The sequence below is a fragment of the Haliotis rufescens genome, unplaced genomic scaffold (assembly GCF_023055435.1).
Source record: "Haliotis rufescens isolate VD_foot unplaced genomic scaffold, xgHalRufe1.0.p SCAF_20, whole genome shotgun sequence".
NCBI lineage: Eukaryota > Metazoa > Mollusca > Gastropoda > Lepetellida > Haliotidae > Haliotis > Haliotis rufescens.
The window spans coordinates 823588-846452 of NW_025963891.1; the positions used below are offsets into that span (position 1 = coordinate 823588).

The 22865-nt window shown below is 40.1% G+C and overlaps 1 protein-coding gene across 2 annotated transcripts in view; it reads right to left on the reverse strand.

Annotated features, from left to right (window-relative positions):
* Positions 1–22865, reverse strand: part of LOC124151049 (short-chain dehydrogenase/reductase family 42E member 1-like) — a 314896-nt gene that overhangs the window by 17577 nt on the left and 274454 nt on the right. For both annotated transcript variants that reach the window (XM_048400730.1, XM_046523340.2), the window contains 2 exons: positions 5193–5330; positions 4195–4260 (listed from right to left, as the gene is read on the reverse strand). In XM_048400730.1, coding sequence (XP_048256687.1) covers positions 4195–4260; positions 5193–5330 — 204 coding nt within the window. The remainder of the gene's footprint in view (positions 1–4194; positions 4261–5192; positions 5331–22865) is intronic.

Sequence of the window (22865 nt, forward strand, 5' to 3'; positions counted from 1 at the left end):
AATGCAAGAAACAAGTTCAGCTGGTACAGCCATGAACTGTGGAGCAAAGTTGATGTCTCAGTGGCAACATCAGCAGTGTGAGTGATGGATTGGAGGGCCGATGGTTCAAGCAGTAGTGTTGTCACAATTATCCAGTGTAGGCACCACTATGCACATAATCACCATTAGTTCACCAGCCTCCAGTCCCAGATGTCATGTGTTGATAGTGTCCTACTGGAACACTTAATGTGAGGACAAAACTGTCACGTGTTGATAGTGTCCTACTGGAACACTTAATGTGAGGACAAAACTGTCACGTGTTGATAGTGTCCTACTGGAACACTTAATGTGAGGACAAAACTGTCATGTGTTGATAGTGTCCTACTGGAACACTTAATGTGGGGACAAAACTGTCACGTGTTGATAGTGTCCTACTGGAACACTTAATGTGGGGACAAAACTGTCACGTGTTGATAGTGTCCTACTGGAACACTTAATGTGAGGACAAAACTGTCACGTGTTGAGAGTGTCCTACTGGAACACTTAATGTGAGGACAAAACTGTCATGTGTTGATAGTGTCCTACTGGAACACTTAATGTGGGGACAAAACTGTCATGTGTTGATAGTGTCCTACTGGAACACTTGATGTGGGAAAAAACTGTCACGTGTTGATAGTGTCCTACTGGAACACTTCATGTGGGGACAAAACTGTCACGTGTTGATAGTGTCCTACTGGAACACTTAATGTGGGGACAAAACTGTCACGTGTTGATAGTGTCCTACTGGAACACTTAATGTGAGGACAAAACTGTCATGTGTTGAGAGTGTCCTACTGGAACACTTAATGTGAGGACAAAACTGTCACGTGTTGATAGTGTCCTACTGGAACACTTAATGTGAGGACAAAACTGTCACGTGTTGATAGTGTCCTACTGGAACACTTAATTTGAGGACAAAACTGTCATGTGTTGATAGTGTCCTACTGGAACACTTAATGTGAGGACAAAACTGTCACGTGTTGATAGTGTCCTTCTGGAACACTTAATGTGAGGACAAAACTGTCACGTGTTGATAGTGTCCTACTGGAACACTTAATGTGAGGACAAAACTGTCATGTGTTGATAGTGTCCTACTGGAACACTTAATGTGAGGACAAAACTGTCACGTGTTGATAGTGTCCTACTGGAACACTTAATGTGAGGACAAAACTGTCACGTGTTGATAGTGTCCTACTGGAACACTTAATGTGAGGACAAAACTGTCATGTGTTGATAGTGTCCTACTGGAACACTTAATGTGAGGACAAAACTGTCATGTGTTGATAGTGTCCTACTGGAACACTTAATGTGGGGACAAAACTGTCATGTGTTGATAGTGTCCTACTGGAACACTTAATGTGGGGACAAAACTGTCACGTGTTGATAGTGTCCTACTGGAACACTTAATGTGGGGACAAAACTGTCATGTGTTGATAGTGTCCTACTGGAACACTTAATGTGAGGACAAAACTGTCACGTGTTGATAGTGTCCTACTGGAACACTTAATGTGAGGACAAAACTGTCACGTGTTGATAGTGTCCTACTGGAACACTTAATTTGAGGACAAAACTGTCATGTGTTGATAGTGTCCTACTGGAACACTTAATGTGAGGACAAAACTGTCACGTGTTGATAGTGTCCTACTGGAACACTTAATGTGAGGACAAAACTGTCACGTGTTGATAGTGTCCTACTGGAACACTTAATGTGAGGACAAAACTGTCATGTGTTGATAGTGTCCTACTGGAACACTTAATGTGAGGACAAAACTGTCACGTGTTGATAGTGTCCTACTGGAACACTTATTGTGAGGACAAAACTGTCACGTGTTGATAGTGTCCTACTGGAACACTTAATGTGAGGACAAAACTGTCATGTGTTGATAGTGTCCTACTGGAACACTTAATGTGAGGACAAAACTGTCACGTGTTGATAGTGTCCTACTGGAACACTTAATGTGGGGACAAAACTGTCATGTGTTGATAGTGTCCTACTGGAACACTTAATGTGGGGACAAAACTGTCACGTGTTGATAGTGTCCTACTGGAACACTTAATGTGGGGACAAAACTGTCATGTGTTGATAGTGTCCTACTGGAACACTTAATGTGAGGACAAAACTGTCACGTGTTGATAGTGTCCTACTGGAACACTTAATGTGGGGACAAAACTGTCACGTGTTGATAGTGTCCTACTGGAACACTTAATGTGAGGACAAAACTGTCATGTGTTGATAGTGTCCTACTGGAACACTTAATGTGGGGACAAAACTGTCACGTGTTGATAGTGTCCTACTGGAACACTTGATGTGGGAAAAAACTGTCACGTGTTGATAGTGTCCTACTGGAACACTTAATGTGAGGACAAAACTGTCATGTGTTGATAGTGTCCTACTGGAACACTTGATGTGGGAAAAAACTGTCACGTGTTGATAGTGTCCTACTGGAACACTTCATGTGGGGACAAAACTGTCACGTGTTGATAGTGTCCTACTGGAACACTTAATGTGGGGACAAAACTGTCACGTGTTGATAGTGTCCTACTGGAACACTTAATGTGGGGACAAAACTGTCACGTGTTGATAGTGTCCTACTGGAACACTTAATGTGAGGACAAAACTGTCACGTGTTGATAGTGTCCTACTGGAACACTTAATGTGAGGACAAAACTGTCACGTGTTGATAGTGTCCTACTGGAACACTTAATGTGGGGACAAAACTGTCACGTGTTGATAGTGTCCTACTGGAACACTTAATGTGGGGACAAAACTGTCACCATTGCCATGGGCATTCTAACTATCATGGAAAATGTCTTTGAGTTTTGTCTGTGAAACAAACAACAAAAGTTTTATTTTCACGTTAAAATACTTGTTTTAAACTTAAATATCTCATTTTTCAGCTTCACATTTTATGAATCTGCACTTCTTTAATGGTACTACGGCTAGTGAGGCTGGGAAGTTACGACGCCATGGTCAATAGAGCCAAGGGACACACAAACAACAGAGCCAGTGTATACTAACCCCTCCATGAGCGAATGAGCATGAACGTGTCTGTTGTTTAACGCCACACTCAGCAATATTCCAGCTGTATGACGGGGGTCTGTCAATAATCAAGTCTGGACCAGACAATTCAGTGATTGACATCATGAGCATTGATCCACGCAATTGAGATACAATGACTTGCATCAACCAGGTCAGTGAGCCTGATCTCCAGATCCATATATTCGCCTCTTACGACAAGCGTGGTTACCTGTATCCTTACCCTGTTCCTTCTTGGCTTCAACACGTGGACCAGACAATCCAGTGATTGATATTTATGAGCACCGTTTCACAGAATGGAGTATAATGACACACATCAGCCTAGTCAAACCTTGGAGGTAAACTCAACGTGGTTCCTGGCACAACCAAGGGATGCAACTCTGCATGGTGAATTGCGGTGACACCATAGGCCACTTTGACTAAACTCCCTCATACATCCAAGCAGTCTCTCATTGTAGCTTACATCCAGACAAGACGATGGACAGGATGACAAAAGAGACTGTCATCACTTGTCATGTTCAAATTCAAACATGGGGAAGTCTGTATTCACCAACTGCACAATCCACTGTGCCAACCATATGTACTTCTTTTGCGTCCCCACCGTGAAGATCAGGGGTAGAATAGGTCTTCAGCAACCCATGTTTGCTGTAAAAGGATACTATGCTCGTCATGAATAATAGGTGAATAAAAACTGTATCGGTTGGTCAGGCTCACTGACTTGGTAAATGCATGTCACTGTATCCCAACTGCGTAGATCAATGCTCATGATGATCACTGGATTGTCTGGTCCAGACTCGATAATTTACAGACGGCCATCACATTGCTGAGTGTGGCTTTAAAGAACAAAGAACAAAACCAACAAACTTTGGTGTCCCAGCATTTGCAGTCATCCCAGCCAATTCTACAAAGAATCTGATGTATTATTGCTTATCAACGCATTGTTGCCATGGAGACGAAGCCTTGAGGCAGAAGTTGACAGCATCAAATTACAACAACATGATACGCTATAATATCACATCACACAAACATTCAGCAAGAAAAACCTGCATTGATACTAATTTGTGAGTTTGGTGAAATTTCATTCAAATCAATAACCACTGACAGCTGACTCGTTAATTTCAGATAATTAGTTCACTTACCAGGGGTCTGAAGAACTCAAAGTTGTTGATTGGTTTGTCATCACAGATGAAATAAGCTTGGCCGGCCTGAAATTGACAATGACAGGCAATGTTGACAGTCGGACAGCGCTGTCAGTGACAGGGGCCTCCATAGAGCACAGAGGCACTCAACATTACTACTGGGACGAAAAACTATTTACACTTTTTGGGCTCATTTTCCATTTGAAAAAATAATTTTGGTGTATTCTACAATACACTGGAACCTTTGAGACTGGACAGCTCCGTTATGCAGAGATATTATCAAAAAACAGTTTGTGGTAATCTTGGTATATATAGAGAAAATAACCCATGTATCGCTATGTAAGTTGTCGAGAAGTTTTATACTTTTAGTGACGAACGTTGATGTATATATGATATAAAAAGATACAAGGGCGAGATTATATTTATCATCCAAATCATCCTTCCTGGTTCCAACTTAAATTGTCCTTTAAACAGCAATAACCAGGGACATGAGTGTAAAAAGTCCAGGTAACCAGCGTCAATGGCAGAGGGTTGACGTCTGCATATAGTTTGGAACATCCGTCAGACCAGCTTACAAGATGTTGAATGATTTTGCCAAGATCAACAACAGAATGATTCCCATTTGAAGAGCTAATCCTAACTGCAAATGTTTGCTTTAGATATGATGAAAAAAGTACATGGTCAACATGGCTGGACATCTTTATCAACATTATGACAAAACCGGGATTTCCTTATGGTAATCGTCATGCTGAAGACCCAGGTTCGATTCCCAACATGGGTACAAGTGTGAAGCCCATTTCTGGTGTCCCCCGCCGTGATATTCCTGGAATATTGCTAAAAGCAGCGTAAAAATATACTCACTCGCTCACTTCTTATGGTTGTTGTTGAACAATTGGACTGTCTGCATACATGCTTGATATACATTGTCAACATTAATTCCTAAGTTTGATTTGGTGCAACTTCTACAGTTGAGCACATCTGGTGCTGGACCTACTCACAGCGATGTGGCCCCTGTCCCGGGACAGCCCGCGGCCGGCCAGAGTGTGGGCCTGGACCAGGTTGTCGACATGCAGGAAGTCCACCAGGGAGTCCTTGGCACCATACGTGACGGCCACCAGACCCTGCTCCAGGTACGACTGAAACAAAGCAAGATGAACCCTATATATTATTAGTTATAGTCTCTTTAGTTGCCGTATACGGCGTCATGTTAGATTAGCAGAATAATATTGGGCAAGGCATCAGTAACAGAATTTCCATGTGAAATATGCGAGGTCGGTGTTGGAAAATCCAAAATGGCTGTTACCAGATAGGGATATTGACACAACAAGAGGGTTATCTGGGATACTGAGTCCTCATCACACGACTAGAGGATTGGCTGGGATATTGAGTCTTCATCACATGACAAGAGAGTTATCTGGGATATTGAGTCCTCACCACACGACTAGAGGATTGTCTGGGATATTGAGTCCTCACCACACGACTAGAGGATTGTCTGGGATATTGAGTCCTCATCACATGACTAGAGGATTGTCTGGGATATTGAGTCTTCATCACATGACTAGAGGATTGTCTGGGATATTGAGTCCTCATCACACGACTAGAGGGTTATCTGGGATATTGAGTCCTCACCACACAAATAGAGGGTTATCTGGGATATTGAGTCCTCACCACACAAATAGAGGACTATCTTGAGTCCTCACCACACGACTTGAGGGCTATCTGGTGTCCTAATCATCACCCAGTGCCCCTGATATGACTTTGCTAACCACTGACTCAGTCCAATGCCCCCTTTAGTTGATTAGGCCACATAGACAGTCCCCATGTTAACCATCCAGAACAGGGAAAGAGACAAATTCATTTTCCAAATTCCAGTGGGACAGCAACAGAAGGAGATCGGAATATATTCTCAGAGTCAGACTAAGTGTGCTAAAGGATACAAGTGTCTGGGGGGCGTGTTTAGGACAAACGCCAACACACTGACTGTAGTTCCAGCCAAGACGTATGTGTAGCCAAGATGTATGTGTAGCATCCTCTGTTTCAGATACTGTGCTCAAGTACAAGTAGGCTGACATTGATTTTTACATTTGGTACCATTTAAACAACAATATAAAGAATACTAGGAAAGTATTTACCTATTTCAAGAAGTTAATGCCAGAAGAATAATCAGTCTCAATTATCTGCCAAAACAGATTACACAGGCAGCACCCACCACTCACAAAATATGCATAAAAAAGTAAATATTTGTTGATAAGAAATGCAAAAACACAAAGTGTAGCTACAATATGGCGTAAGCTGTGGAACACTGATCAGGTCTTCCATATTCATATCTTCATCAGCACACAGCTGCTAGACAAACACAGGATTGTCTGTGATTCAGAAGGACAAAGGAATAGATGGACAGAAGAATGGTCGGATGAACAGAAGGATGAACAGAGGGACAGAAGAATGGACAGATGAACAGAGGGACAGAAGGATGGTCCGATGAACAGAGGGACAAGATGGTCAGATGAACAGAGGTACAGAAGGATGGTCAGATGAACAGAGGTACAGAAGGATGGTCAGATGAACAGAGGTACAGAAGGATGGTCAGATGAACAGATACAGAAGGATGAACAGATGGACAAAGGGATGCTCAGACGAACAGAGGGACAGAAGGATGGTCAGATGAACAGAAGGATGAACAGATGGACAAAGGGATGCTCAGACGAACAGAGGTACAGAAGGATGGTCAGATGAACAGAAGGATGGTCAGGTGAACAGATGAACAGAGGACAGAAGGATGAACAGAAGGACAGAAGGATGAAGAGATGTCAGATGAACAGAAGGATGGTCAGATAAACAGAGGGACAGAAGGATGGTCAAATGAACAGAGGGACAGAAGGATGGTCAGATGAACAGAGGGACAGAAGGATTGACAGATGAACAGAGGGTCAGGAATGTCAGATGAACAGAGGTACAGAAGGATGAACAGATGAGCAGAGGGACAGAAGGATGAACAGAGGGACAGAAGGATGGTCAGATGAACAGGGGTACAGAAGGATGGTCAATTAAATGAACAGAGGGACAGAAGGATTGACAGATGAACAGAGGGAGAGAAGGATGAAGAGATGAACAGAGGGACAGAAGGATGAACAAAGGGACAGAAGGATGGTCAAATGACCAGAGGACAGAAGGATGGTCAGATGGACAGAAGGATGGTCAAATGAACAGAGGTACAGAAGGATGGTCAAATGAACAGAGGGACAGAAGGATGGTCAGATGGACAGAAGGATGGTCAAATGAACAGAGGGACAGAAGGATGAACAGAGGGACAAAAGGATGAATAGAGGAACAGGGGGACAGAAGGATTGACAGATTAACAGAGGGACAGAAGGATGAACAGAGGGACCGAAGGATGGTCAGATGAACAAAGCATACTTTAAGCTCACCACACTAGTCAGTTGAGCCTGAAAGGCCTGTTGAACATTGTGTATAAAAATGACTTTGGTCTAACAAGGCCCACGGGGGTTTGTACATATAACATGAGAAGTCCGTGCCACATGAAGTCGCGTGCGGCTCCAGCAGCAGATGTTTGCGTGTGATGTTGACACAACGTATTCATGACATGGAGTCAGACAAGCACACTGTGTGTTTGCTTTGATGATATCCCCAGGGGAATGGTCATCAGTTTCTCCTTTTCTAGTCATGCACGTTTTGGCTATTTGTGAAAAAATGAGAGATTTGGTCACACTTCCTATTTTACAGTTTATTAGCTTGAGTAGGGCAGTGCGGATATAAACATACATTTGTATTAATAAATATTTTTATTTTTTCAGTTAGCTTTAAATCAGCATGTGAGTTAGCTGCCTGCCTGTGGCTAGCAAAATTTTGGTCGGGCTAAAGGTTCTGAAATGTCCCAAGCCTGGCTGGCTACTGAAATACTTTCAACAGGGAATTTCTTTACGCACACCTCAGTTGATTAAAATTATAATAGAATATGACCTTCAAAACTAAAAAAACTAAAAATGAATATGCGTAAAGAACCCATGTAACGAGAATAAAGTTACCTTCTTTCATCTTGTTTGAGTGACAGTTGTAATTTGTAGTTAAACCACACAAGCAGTGTTACTTGACAAACTCTGACTACCCATGTCAAACATTGCGTGGATGAAAAATAAACTGGTACATTTTTAAACAAGTGAAATTAGAAACTGGCCAGCAACTTTTAAGGCGACCTAGCCAGCCTGGCCAACATATTGTGAGACTGTTTCACACACTGCTTGTGTGGGGCAGGTGGTTCTGTACATAAAGTAAATGCTAATTCTGTTTACAAGTGAAGGATTTTTAAATCTCGATAGTAACACGTAGGGGACCATAATAAATAAATGATTAGATTTTCATCAAAGTTTTAATCAAATGTGAGACCAACATTAATTTTGATATTGTTACTCTTGAAACAAACTGTCCAAGGCAGTTGTACATTATTGTCATATGATCGCGGGTGTCGACAGATTCCCACCATGACAACCCTCTTGAGACTCAACACAGACACATTTGGTAATGGCAGGCACTGGTCAGCAACAGGTGCTTGCTGGTCAGTTTGACCCACTGTGAATGTAGTAACTACCAGATGGTGATGTCATGCCTGACCATGCTGGAAGCATTTCACAAATAATGAAACAAGGGAACACATGGTGATTTGTTTGATAGGTATTAGTTAGAAGTTGACAGATGATAAAGTAGACAAAATTTCTGGATAACGTACGTGACGTTTCAGTATAGATCCTTATACCTTTGTCAACCTTGCTTGACAATGGTTTAAGGATCTATATCAAAACGTTGCCTTTACAGTAATTAAAGAGGATGCTATCAATAAATTGTGTCTACTTTGTCATCCGTCAACTTTTTAGTAATGCCTATCAAACAATACACAAATAATGTTCATGACTGAGAATTACATGTCATTGTCAGCGACCTTGAGGATCTACTTTGGAACACATGATGATCTTCATCTGTAGGTTCTTGGGAACAATACAATGAGGCGGGGTCTTTGGTAGTGTTTGTTTGTTTGTTTGTTTGTTTGTTAATGCTGCACTCAGCAATATCCCAGCGACATGTATATGATGGTGGTCTGGAAATAACAAATTCTGCAGAAGACAATCAACTGATTGACATAATGAGCATCGATCTACACAATGGGGATATGACGACATGCATCAACCAAGCCACCAGCCTGACCCCGTTAGTCGTGTCTTACGACAAGCATGTGTTCCTGGGAGGTGGCTGCAGTGCAATATAATTATTACGGTAATTTGTTATATCCTGACTTCTGTGGCAGAGGCATTACTATGCATTTTATCGCTATTTTCAAACATAAACAGTAAACCTCTTTCGCATTTTGTTGTATCTTCATTTTTCTAATCCATCATCCGACATGGGTACATTGTGTGAAGCCCATTTCTGGCGCCCCCCACTGTGATATTGCTGGAATATTGCTAAAAGCGGCGTCAAACTAAACTCACTCACCCACTCACTCTAATCCATCATAAATTGAGCGAGCAGGCCAAAAAAATCCATTATCTGATGAAGAAGCAAGAAGTAGTCCTGGAACATTGTGTATTGACTAACACTTATAACAAATGTTATATTTGGGATAACACTTTCTGAGAAAAGTACAGATTCTCAAACTTTTTTGGGTTGAGTCGCCTCCGGGATTCGAACCCTCACTGCCAGTAAGGCACCTATTCACTAGCACACAAAGTCAGCAGTCTAACCCACGCAGCCACCGAGGCTTCCACAAGAATATCTCGCCACTAGAACAGAACTGTAAAAACAGCACTGTTAATCACAGACTTCATTCCTTGTCTTGTCTGACTGATGATATACATTTTCCCCAAACACTCACCGAACCTTGTCTTGATTAAAATACAGATCACAGAACTGTCAAATTTATTAGCGTCTTGTACACACAATGAGGTAAATGAGAAGAAACTACTGCTGCCACATTTCTTCTCAAATTAACCAGGGTGTTTGATGGAACCAGAGACAAAGAAAACAGTACCCAATGCCGTCAACAGGGCAACCAAACTCGAGGCCTTCTGCAGGAAATTTCGTAAAACGTCAAACAAGTTTCGTGCCAATGTAGCCTTGATCTGGTGGTAGCTTCGATTATCTACACAGGATTCCATTAATAAGATTGCAAGTTTGCCCATCCAGGAGCAGCAAAAGCATTAATTACCCGTAAAACAACATTGACTCTTTGATAGGCGAAGGAAGGAAAGTGAATGATGTGATCTTGGATCATACAACTGTCTATTACGAAGCTAATTCACGTCTATAGTCTTGCAAACAGAATTACTCCTGTTCCGATCAAACATTAATATCTGACAAGCAAGCAACTCCTTCGCTTAGTTGGCTTGTCTGATGACCAATATTTGAAATCGGAGCTACAGGTTTCAAACTTGATGATGGAAATCGTCATACACTAAACTAATGATAACTCCTTGTTCGAAGTTGAAATTGGATTAAGTTTCCTTAAAAAATCAAGTCCGTTTTGTTAAATTTTACAAGATTAAGCTACATGTAATTTGTCAAACTGACTCAGAATCTAAATAAGAAGAACGTTACAAAAATATTGATATGGTGCACCTCGTCCTTGAACATTCAGATGTGCCTTCAAGAATCTGATGTGTATAGACGTGACTAACAGAAAATATTTCCTAACATAATAAACACTGATCAAGCTTGAAGATGTGCAAATTGTAAAGACAGAGTATGCATACAAAGTTTTACAATCCTTAGAATTAAGCAACAAAGAGGGATTGTATATCACATGAAGCAAGGTGAAATTCCTCAGAAACAGAATCAATAGGAATATTTGGTGATGGATTATTTGAGAAGCTATTCCATTTCTTCGAACCATGAGGAAAGAGATGGATTGCAGCCTTTGCTTGATCATGAGCGGAGCGTATTGTTGGCAGGTTCACTGGAGATGACATTGGTACCGATGTTCTGGTACTCCCCCTGGCACCAGATTGACCATTCACTGTATGAGTGAGTGGAAGGAGTTTGAGGCTATAGTCAGTGGTAGAATAAGGCACCAGTAGACCATTACTCATAAATGTATCTAGATATATGATTCAGCAGTCATCGTCTTGTCAAACTCATACAAGTTTGTTGGCCAGTTATTTGTTCGTTTGTTTGTTTGTTATTTAACACCGCATTCAGCAATATTCCAGTTATATGACAGTGTTTTTTATATCATCTCGTCTAGACTAGATAATCCAGTGACTGACATCATGAGCATTGATCCATGGGATCAATGATATGCATCAACCAAGTCAGCAAGCCTGACCACCCTATCCCGTCAGTCGCCGTTTACAACAAGCATAGTCACCTTTTATGGCAAGCATGGATTGCTAAAGACATATTCTAACCCGGGTCTTCACAGATTGGTTGGCCAGGTGTACATTTATCATGTGACATCACCTGCTTGTCATGTGACAAATGCCCCTGTTTATATTTAGAGTTACCATACTAAGTGTTTGCCGGTTATCATGATGTCGATCCAATTGTCAAACATTCTTTGTGAATCTTTCTAACTTAGGAACTCAGAATGAGAAATTGTAGTGGTAATTATACAAAATCATTAGCATTCTACTATGCTGCTTAAACAGTTTTTTTGTACTGATTAATGTCCATAAGAAGCTGATAACAGAAGTTTTTGAAATAGCTAGGTCAGACTCAAATGTGTTTAAATTTTAAAAAAGAAAACTGTCTCAGGCCCCTGCAAGCCACACTCCCTGTATCCACCTGTGACATTTACTGATATGATATGTATGTCTGTTAACCTAAAGGTTACCATGACTCTCACTGCTGCAATCTAAATCCTGAGTTACAATAACAATGTTATCACGTAACGCTGCACTGTTTCTTGTTTTTTTCTACACTTTTTCAAACAACAATCACAATTTCACATCATCTGGCCAGATACTTCTGTAAAAACTTCGCTTTCAATTACCCGTCTTCCTTTCACATTTCAAGTAAATCAGAACTCTTCTTTGAAAAAATAAAAAAAACGCTCGTATCAATCAGATTCCTTCCACGATTGCAGAAAAACTGTATCTCCGAAATGATTCCATTCCCTGATTTCTTCTGAGACCAGAGCAGGCCAACTGGACATGGCCTAAATTGGTTTTAAAAGTTTGCCTTTGAACTGTGATGGCTTTGAGATAGAGGCCGGGCATGTTGCTTGTGTTATTTTATCAAACCGAATACGGCAACAAATGCGGTTCTTGGTCGTCGTGGGATCCTCCCTGCAGAATAGAATCGACTTCATCATGTCTAAATCTGACCTGGCCTGCCGTTGCCTTGTTGGTAGGGCCAAAGCAAAGGCGACTACTTTGGTCTATTACTGGGTAGAATCAAAGCAACCATTGATTTCGAATCAGAGCCCTACGACTTTGATAATCACAACACACTCTCCGACAAATATAATTACGTTTTCTAAACAGCCCAGGACATGCAAGAAGGCACAGGGACTAAATCCAAGCAGAAGAAAGGAGGCGAATACTAGCTAAGACAAACATTATTACTGGACAAATTGATGGGACCTCCCGTCTCCAATACAGAAATTATAACCTCCCAGTTCGGATTATCGTCAAATTGATCATAAGTCAGTTAAACCATACAGGCTTTGGACAATGCTGGGCAGAGGTTTCTTCAAACACCATTATGACTACTGCATGGAAAGTACTAAGATGTCAATGACGCTGTGTTTGCCAAGAGGTGCGGTTGTGATTAAAAACAAACGTAAGGCTGGTTTGGCCAATCCTGGCTGAAAAACTCAAGATGAAATCTTCAAAAGAGATTTGAGCAATATGTTACACATAGAAGTACTCTTGTGACTGACTTCTTCGTGGGACAAATACGCTGCCTGAATTCCAAATCTGTTCCAATTTGTTTGACTTCCAACATGGACATGTAAAGACTGTTTATATAACGTGTTACCGAAAATCAATTTCTTTTTTCCTTGAGCTCAACAAGTTGGTTCAGCCGTGTGGCAACCTGTCAGAATTAACTTTGACAATTTGCACCAGTTTCTCAAAGGAATGTTAAATGATTTTAACAGAATGTTTTTTACATTTTCACAAAAGATCATTCAACAATTTCCACTGGAAACACAACATTTTTCTTGAAATGTTTGCTGTCAAAATATTATAAATTCAGACCTTGTGTCATTCATGAAGGATTTAGACATTCTAACATATAACATATCATATAAAATGATCTAAAATAATCTTAATCATCTAAAAGCATCTGCTAGGATCCAAAAACGTCCATAATTATCAACCACCATTAAAGCACATCTGAGCTCAAGCGTTTGAAAGCATCTATCACATCTGTCAGCATCTCCCAGCATTCAAGACTACCTTACTTGCTATATTACAAAATATATTATGCTACATAAACCACAGGACCAGATGGTTTAAACTTGTCATGTCAATCCCTGGATAGTTGTCTATCGCTTTAAATAGTTTAAGATAATTTACTACCATTCATAATGAGTGAGTGAGTGAGTTGGGTTTAACGCCGCTTTTAACAGTATTCCAGTTATATCACGGCGTGTCAGCTTAATGTGGGAGGAAAGCCCAAAGTGATGCAGGTCTCAGACGTTTACAACTTCGGTGAAACCTACGAGTACGGGTATTGTGCTGACAAACCTAGAAACATAATCGAGGCGAACCGGGATTCGAACCAACAATCATAGGTTTCTGGCGTGCCCAAGGGACGCAACTCTGCACAGCAAATCGCAGTGCCTTAGACGACTGGGCCACCCGTGCCCCCACCATTCATAATGAACTTAGAGCGACAATAAGTATCTTTAAGTAGCCTTAAGTATCTTAAAGACAATATGCAACCATTCATTAGCCTCTATGAACATCCATCAGCAACCATGAGCATCTTTAAGGAGCCTTAAGTAACTTAAAGACAATATGCAACCATTCATTAGCCTCTATGCACATCCATCACCAACAATGAGCATCTTTAAGGAGCCTTAAGTAACTTAAAGACAATATGCAACCATTCATTAGCCTCTATGCACATCCATCAGCAACAATGAGCATCTTTAAGGAGCCTTAAGTAACTTAAAGACAATATGCAACCATTCATTAGCCTCTATGCACATCCATCACCAACAATGAACACCTTTAAGGAGCCTTAAGTATCTTAAAGACAATATGCAACCATTCATTAGCCTCTATGCACATCCATCACCAACAATGAGCATCTTTAAGGAGCCTTAAGTAACTTAAAGACAATACGCAACCACTCATTAGCCTCTATGAACATCCATCAGCAACAATGAGCATCTTTAAGGAGCCTTAAGTAACTTAAAGACAATATGCAACCATTCATTAGCCTCTATGCACATCCATCACCAACAATGAACACCTTTAAGGAGCCTTAAGTATCTTAAAGACAATATGCAACCATTCATTAGCCTCTATGCACATCCATCACCAACAATGAGCATCTTTAAGGAGCCTTAAGTAACTTAAAGACAATATGCAACCACTCATTAGCCTCTATGAACATCCATCACCAACAATGAACACCTTTAAGGAGCCTTAAGTATCTTAAAGACAATATGCAACCACTCATTAGCCTCTATGAACATCCATCACCAACAATGAACACCTTTAAGGAGCCTTAAGTATCTTAAAGACAATACGCAACCACTCATTAGCCTCTATGAACATCCATCACCAACAATGAACACCTTTAAGGAGCCTTAAGTATCTTAAAGACAATACGCAACCACTCATTAGCCTCTATGAACATCCATCACCAACAATGAACACTTTTAAGGAGCCTTAAGTAACTTAAAGACAATACGCAACCACTCATTAGCCTCTATGAACATCCATCACCAACAATGAACACCTTTAAGGAGCCTTAAGTATCTTAAAGACAATACGCAACCACTCATTAGCCTCTATGAACATCCATCACCAACAATGAACACCTTTAAGGAGCCTTAAGTATCTTAAAGACAATACGCAACCACTCATTAGCCTCTATGAACATCCATCACCAACAATGAACACCTTTAAGGAGCCTTAAGTATCTTAAAGACAATAAGCAACCACTCATTAGCCTCTATGAACATCTATCACCAACAATGAACACCTTTAAGGAGCCTTAAGTATCTTAAAGACAATACGCAACCACTCATTAGCCTCTATGAACATCCATCACCAACAATGAACACCTTTAAGGAGCCTTAAGTAACTTAAAGACAATACGCAACCACTCATTAGCCTCTATGAACATCCATCACCAACAATGAACACCTTTAAGGAGCCTTAAGTATCTTAAAGACAATACGCAACCACTCATTAGCCTCTATGAACATCCATCACCAACAATGAACACCTTTAAGGAGCCTTAAGTATCTTAAAGACAATACGCAACCACTCATTAGCCTCTATGAACATCCATCACCAACAATGAACACCTTTAAGGAGCCTTAAGTATCTTAAAGACAATAAGCAACCACTCATTAGCCTCTATGAACATCTATCACCAACAATGAACACCTTTAAGGAGCCTTAAGTATCTTAAAGACAATACGCAACCACTCATTAGCCTCTATGAACATCCATCACCAACAATGAACACCTTTAAGGAGCCTTAAGTAACTTAAAGACAATACGCAACCACTCATTAGCCTCTATGAACATCCATCACCAACAATGAACACCTTTAAGGAGCCTTAAGTATCTTAAAGACAATACGCAACCATTCATTAGCCTCTATGAACATCCATCACCAACAATGAACACCTTTAAGGAGCCTTAAGTATCTTAAAGACAATACGCAACCACTCATTAGCCTCTATGAACATCCACCACCAACAATGAACACCTTTAAGGAGCCTTAAGTATCTTAAAGACAATACGCAACCACTCATTAGCCTCTATGAACATCCATCACCAACAATGAACACCTTTAAGGAGCCTTAAGTATCTTAAAGACAATACGCAACCACTCATTAGCCTCTATGAACATCCATCACCAACAATGAACACTTTTAAGGAGCCTTAAGTATCTTAAAGACAATACGCAACCACTCATTAGCCTCTATGAACATCCATCACCAACAATGAACACCTTTAAGGAGCCTTAAGTAACTTAAAGACAATACGCAACCACTCATTAGCCTCTATGAACATCCATCACCAACAATGAACACCTTTAAGGAGCCTTAAGTAACTTTAAGACAATATGCAACCACTCATTAGCCTCTATGAACATCCATCAGCAACAATGAGCATCTTTAAGTAGCCTTAAGTAACTTAAAGACAATATGCAACCATTCATTAGCCTCTTTGAACATCCATCACCAACAATGAACACCTTTAAGGAGCCTTAAGTAACTTAAAGACAATACGCAACCACTCATTAGCCTCTATGAACATCCATCACCAACAATGAACACTTTTAAGGAGCCTTAAGTAACTTAAAGACAATATGCAACCATTCATTAGCCTCTATGCACATCCATCACCAACAATGAGCATCTTTAAGTAGCCTTAAGTAACCTAAAGACAATATGCAACCATTCATTAGCCTCTATGCACATCCATCAGCAAAAATGAGCATCTTTAAGTAGCCTTAAGTAACTTAAAGACAATATGCAACCATTTATTAGCCTCTATGAACACCATCACCGACAATGAACACCTTTAAGGAGCCTTAAGTAACCTAAAGACAATCCGAACCATTTATTAGCCTCTATGAACATCCATCAGCAACACTGAACACCTTTAAGCATGAGCATCCATAAGCACCTGCATAAGCTGCTATGAGCACCAATAAGCACCTGCATAAGCATATATGAGCACCAATAAGCACCTGCATAAGCTGCTATGAGCATCAATAAGCACCTGCATAAGCTGCTATGAGCACCAATAAGCACCTGCATAAGCATATATGAGCATCAATAAGCACCTGCATAAGCTGCTATGAGCACCAATAAGCACCTGCATAAGCATATATGAGCATCAATAAGCACCTGCATAAGCTGCTATGAGCACCAATAAGCATCTTTCAGCACCTGCATAAGCAGGTCTTCATATAACAATCTAAGAAATTTTATGATCTATGAGCATCAACGTGCCCCTGTATAAACATCAACACAAGTCTCCTCCTAATGAATAAATGCCATGCTATGACACCCATCCAGCACGTGAGGACAGTGCCTCAACTCCCCGCCCCTCCATATCGGCTGCTCAACTACCAGTAACTGAGATAGGTTTCCTACAGTGCAATTTTAGGAATTCATCTGGAGTTGGAGATGAAGTAATGTTTTTTACTTCCTACTCCGCATCTCCCCGGTTCCCGTGATGGGCAGGATCTAGCCTTGACTGCCAGTCATCAAATATTGATGATCAACTTTCCCAGCTCACACATCTCTAGAAAAGGACATGATTCCAATATTCAAATTCTTTTATGTTTTTATAACAAAGAAATTGATTCTCTTAGATCAAGGATACAATTTCGAATTTGGAATATAGGCTACAACTAGGGTCTGCATGATCTTGTTAACTGTTTCTATGCGTATGATCTTGACAGACAGCTACTTGTTTCATTCAAGTATATAATATAAAACGTCAATTCCAGAGTATGATCAGTCTCAATTATCTGCCCAAACAGATTCCATTGGGTGTAAAAGGCAAAATAGGGTGAAACTTATATGAATGGATCACTGACAATGAGTGATGACACCAGGTGTTTGCAAACAGGGCAAGTATGTCCCGCCCTACCGGTAGCACCCGCCACTTACACAAATAGCATAAAAAGTAAGCATGTGTTGCCTAACACCACACAGCAACACTCCTGCCATAAATGACATCCTGCAAACAATCAGGTCTTGACCAAACAATCCAGTGACTGATTTTGTTGAAACTAAAAAATATAGGTTTATTTTGAATTACCTCTGCTGCGTACAAGTGCAAAGATTCTGCTGCTCCTAAAAAAAGACAAACACTTAACAAACATGTTTAATGCAACACAGTATGGGGGGAAGGGGGACAGGTTTAATGACTCCGTCCAAACATTTCTTTTGTAGTTGGCTCAGCATAATTGATGCATGCTATTCAGCTTATGATGAAACTCGGGACGTCAGTCCTCCAGCAGAAACATCGACCCAGTTCAAGTCAACATAAAACCTTAATGCCAGAGAATAAAGGGTCTCGTTTATCTGGCGAAACAGATTCCATTGGCTGTAAAAGGCAAGCTAGTAGTCAAATTATACGAATGGATCACTAAACTTGTCTGTCTCTATCACGTATTGTTCTTATATGCTTCTCCCAGATACTCCTCCCATATAACATCCCTGTCGTATCTTCTTGTTACAAGGTCAACGTGAACCGGTATATAATTCGTTATAAACATAGTTTACTGTACAACTTTTGTTTACATTGTAACATATGAATGCTTCTCACAAGAAGTTTATTTTGCATTTGAACATTTGACTTTGAATGAAATGTAAAATTAAGTGACAAATGTTTTCTTTATATTCCCACAGATCGAACACGCAACCTTCGTTTCTGTAGCCCAGTCAGTGTACCACTAGGTTACAGAGGCGCTGATAAATGACATTGCTTTTAAGAATGTCTTTTTCAAGTACCGAACGCCAGCAACAGATATTTTATGCCCGTTTCCTAAGCTTCATTGAAAGTATGTTTGAAACATAAACATGTTGATGAATGTTGTTTTACGTTTCTTTTTTCGGTTTATGAGTTAGATGAAAGATTCCCCTCGGGTTTTTATGACATTTAAAACCCTTATCCTAAGGATAAAACCTTGGGGGTGATGCCCCTCGGTTTTAAATATCCTAAAAACCCTCGTACAAGCTTTATCCTACACACAAAGTCTATCTCACCATCTGATTGGCCTTCGCAATCATGTGAAAAGACAACATACCGACATCCACTGCAGACATCAGGAAACTAACCATTTTGGACTTTGAGTTACACATCGAGTTCACTGGTAGTCACAACATAGATCTAATGCTGTTACACACAAATATTTCACCAAAAAAATGTCTCTGTGACTTGTGAACTGGTACTGGTAGATGTGTTACATGAGTCAATATCAGAGAGTTACTTGTGAACTCGTACTGGTAGATGCGTTACATGAGTCAATATCAGAGAGTTACTTGTGAACTCGTACTGGTAGATGTGTTACATGAGTCAATATCAGAGCATTACTTGTGAACTCGTACCGGTAGATGCGTTACATGAGTCAATATCAGAGTGTTACTTGTGAACTCGTACTGATAGATGTGTTACATGAGTCAATATCAGAGCATTACTTGTGAACTCGTATTGGTAGATGTGTTACATGAGTCAATATCAGAGAGTTACTTGTGAACTCATACTGGTAGATGTGTTACATGAGTCAATATCAGAGCATTACTTGTGAACTCGTACTGGTAGATGTGTTACATGAGTCAATATCAGAGAGTTACTTGTGAACTCGTACTGGTAGAGGCGTTACATGAGTCAATATCAGAGCATTACTTGTGAACTCGTACTGGTAGATGTGTTACATGAGTCAATATCAGAGCATTACTTGTGAACTCGTACTGATAGATGTGTTACATGAGTCAATATCAGAGCATTACTTGTGAACTCGTACTGGTAGATGTGTTACATGAGTCAATATCAGAGCATTACTTGTGAACTCGTACTGATAGATGTGTTACATGAGTCAATATCAGAGCATTATTGTGAACTCGTACTGGTAGATGCGTTACATGAGTCAATATCAGAGAGTTACTTGTGAACTCGTACTGGTAGATGTGTTACATGAGTCAATATCAGAGCATTACTTGTGAACTCGTACCGGTAGATGCGTTACATGAGTCAATATCAGAGTGTTACTTGTGAACTCGTACTGATAGATGTGTTACATGAGTCAATATCAGAGCATTACTTGTGAACTCGCACTGGTAGATGTGTTACATGAGTCAATATCAGAGCATTACTTGTGAACTCGTATTGGTAGATGTGTTACATGAGTCAATATCGGAGCGGTAATGTGAACTCATACTGGTAGAGGCGTTACATGAGTCAATATCAGAGTGTTACTTGTGAACTCGTACTGGTAGATGTGTTACATGAGTCAATATCGGAGAGTTACTTGTGAACTCATACTGGTACAGGCATTACATGAGTCAATATCAGAGTGTTACTTGTGAACTCGTACTGGTAGATGTGTTACATGAGTCAATATCAGAGAGTTACTTGTGAACTCGTACTGGTACAGGCATTACATGAGTCAATATCAGAGTGTTACTTGTGAACTCGTACTGGTAGATGTGTTACATGAGTCAATATCAGAGTGTTACTTGTGAACTCGTACTGGTAGATGTGTTACATGAGTCAATATCAGAGAGTTACTTGTGAACTCGTACTGGTAGATGCATTACATGAGTCAATATCAGAGCACTACTTGTGAACTCGTACTGGTAGATGTGTTACATGAGTCAATATCAGAGCATTACTTGTGAACTCGTACTGGTAGATGTGTTACATGAGTCAATATCAGACAGTTACTTGTGAACTCGTACTGGTAGAGGTGTTACATGAGTCAATATCAGGGAGTTACTTGTGAACTCATACTGGTAGAGGCGTTACATGAGTCAATATCAGAGAGTTACTTGTGAACTCGTACTGGTAGATGCGTTACATGAGTCAATATCAGAGAGTTACTTGTGAACTCGCACTGGTAGATGCATTACATGAGTCAATATCAGAGCACTACTTGTGAACTCGTACTGGTAGATGTGTTACATGAGTCAATATCAGAGCATTACTTGTGAACTCGTACTGGTAACTGCGTTACATGAGTCAATATCAGAGTGTTACTTGTGAACTTGTACTGGTAGATGTGTTACATGAGTCAATATCGGAGCGTTACTTGTGAACTCATACTGGTAGATGTGTTACATGAGTCAATATCATTGTACACAAGTCCATTCAATGTTGTCACATGTAACAAAATATTCCTCAAGTGATATTACCTCACATGTCAAATGATTCTCACTTCATACTCTTGATTCATGCGACGCCGACTCTCAAAAAACAATGTTTGCACTATGTCAACCTGCAATATTTCTTTGACGTGTGGTACATGGTATATAAATGGTGCTATAATATGAAGCAATACTGTTTCAGTGTATATAAATGGTGCTATAATATGAAGCAATACTGTTTCAGTGTATATAAATGGTGCTATTATATGAAGCAATACTGTTTCAGTGTATATAAATGGTGCTATAATATGAAGCAATACTGTTTCAGTGTATATAAATGGTGCTATTATAGGAAGCAATACTGTTTCAGTGTATATAAATGGTGCTATAATATGAAGCAATACTGTTTCAGTGTATATAAATGGTGCTATTATAGGAAGCAATACTGTTTCAGTGTATGCAGTTGTACAGGTGACCAAGACAGGAACATTTACAATGAAAGAATATTTACTATATCCACTTATTGGACTTCCATAAAAGTATCTACACCCTTGATGTGTTGAATTGAAATTCATGTATTGGCCATGTTGAATTAAAGCGATGGCATACTGAATGAGACCCATTTTATATTGTCGTATATAACACAGTTCACATATAAGGCAATCAGTCCATCATCATTTGTGTTGATGTGAATATACTTCAGTCCATCATCAAATGTGTCATGCAAACACACTTCAGTCCATCATCAAATGTGTCATGCAAACACACTTCAGTCCATCATCAAATGTGTCATGCAAACACACTTCAGTCCATCATCAAATGTGTCATGCAAACACACTTCAGTCCATCATCAAATGTGTCATGCAAACACACTTCAGTCCATCATCAAATGTGTCATGCAAACACACTTCAGTCCATCATCAAATGTGTCATGCAAACACACTTCAGTCCATCATCAAATGTGTCATGCAAACACACTTCAGTCCATCATCAAATGTGTCATGCAAACACACTTCAGTCCATCATCAAATGTGTCATGCAAACACACTTCAGTCCATCATCAAATGTGTCATGCAAACACACTTCAGTCCATCATCAAATGTGTCATGCAAACACACTTCAGTCCATCATCAAATGTGTCATGCAAACACACTTCAGTCCATCATCAAATGTGTCATGCAAATATACTTCAGTCCATCATCAAATATGTCATGCAAACACACTTCAGTCCATCATCAAATGTGTCATGCGAACACACTTCAGTCCATCATCAAATGTGTTATGCGAACACACTTCAGTCCATCATCAAATGTGTCATGCAAACACACTTCAGTTCATCATCAAATGTGTCATGCAAACACACTTCAGTCCATCATGAAATGTGTCATGTGAACACACTTCAGTTCATCATCAAATGTGTCATGCAACCACACTTCAGTCCATCATCAAATGTGTCATGCAAATACACTTCAGTCCATAATCAAATGTGTCATGTGAACACACTTCAGTCCATCATCAAATGTGTCATGCAAACACACTTCAGTCCATTATCAAATGTGTCATGTGAACACACTTCAGTCCACCATCAAATGTGTCATGCAAACACACTTCAGTCCATCATCAAATGTGTCATGCAAACACA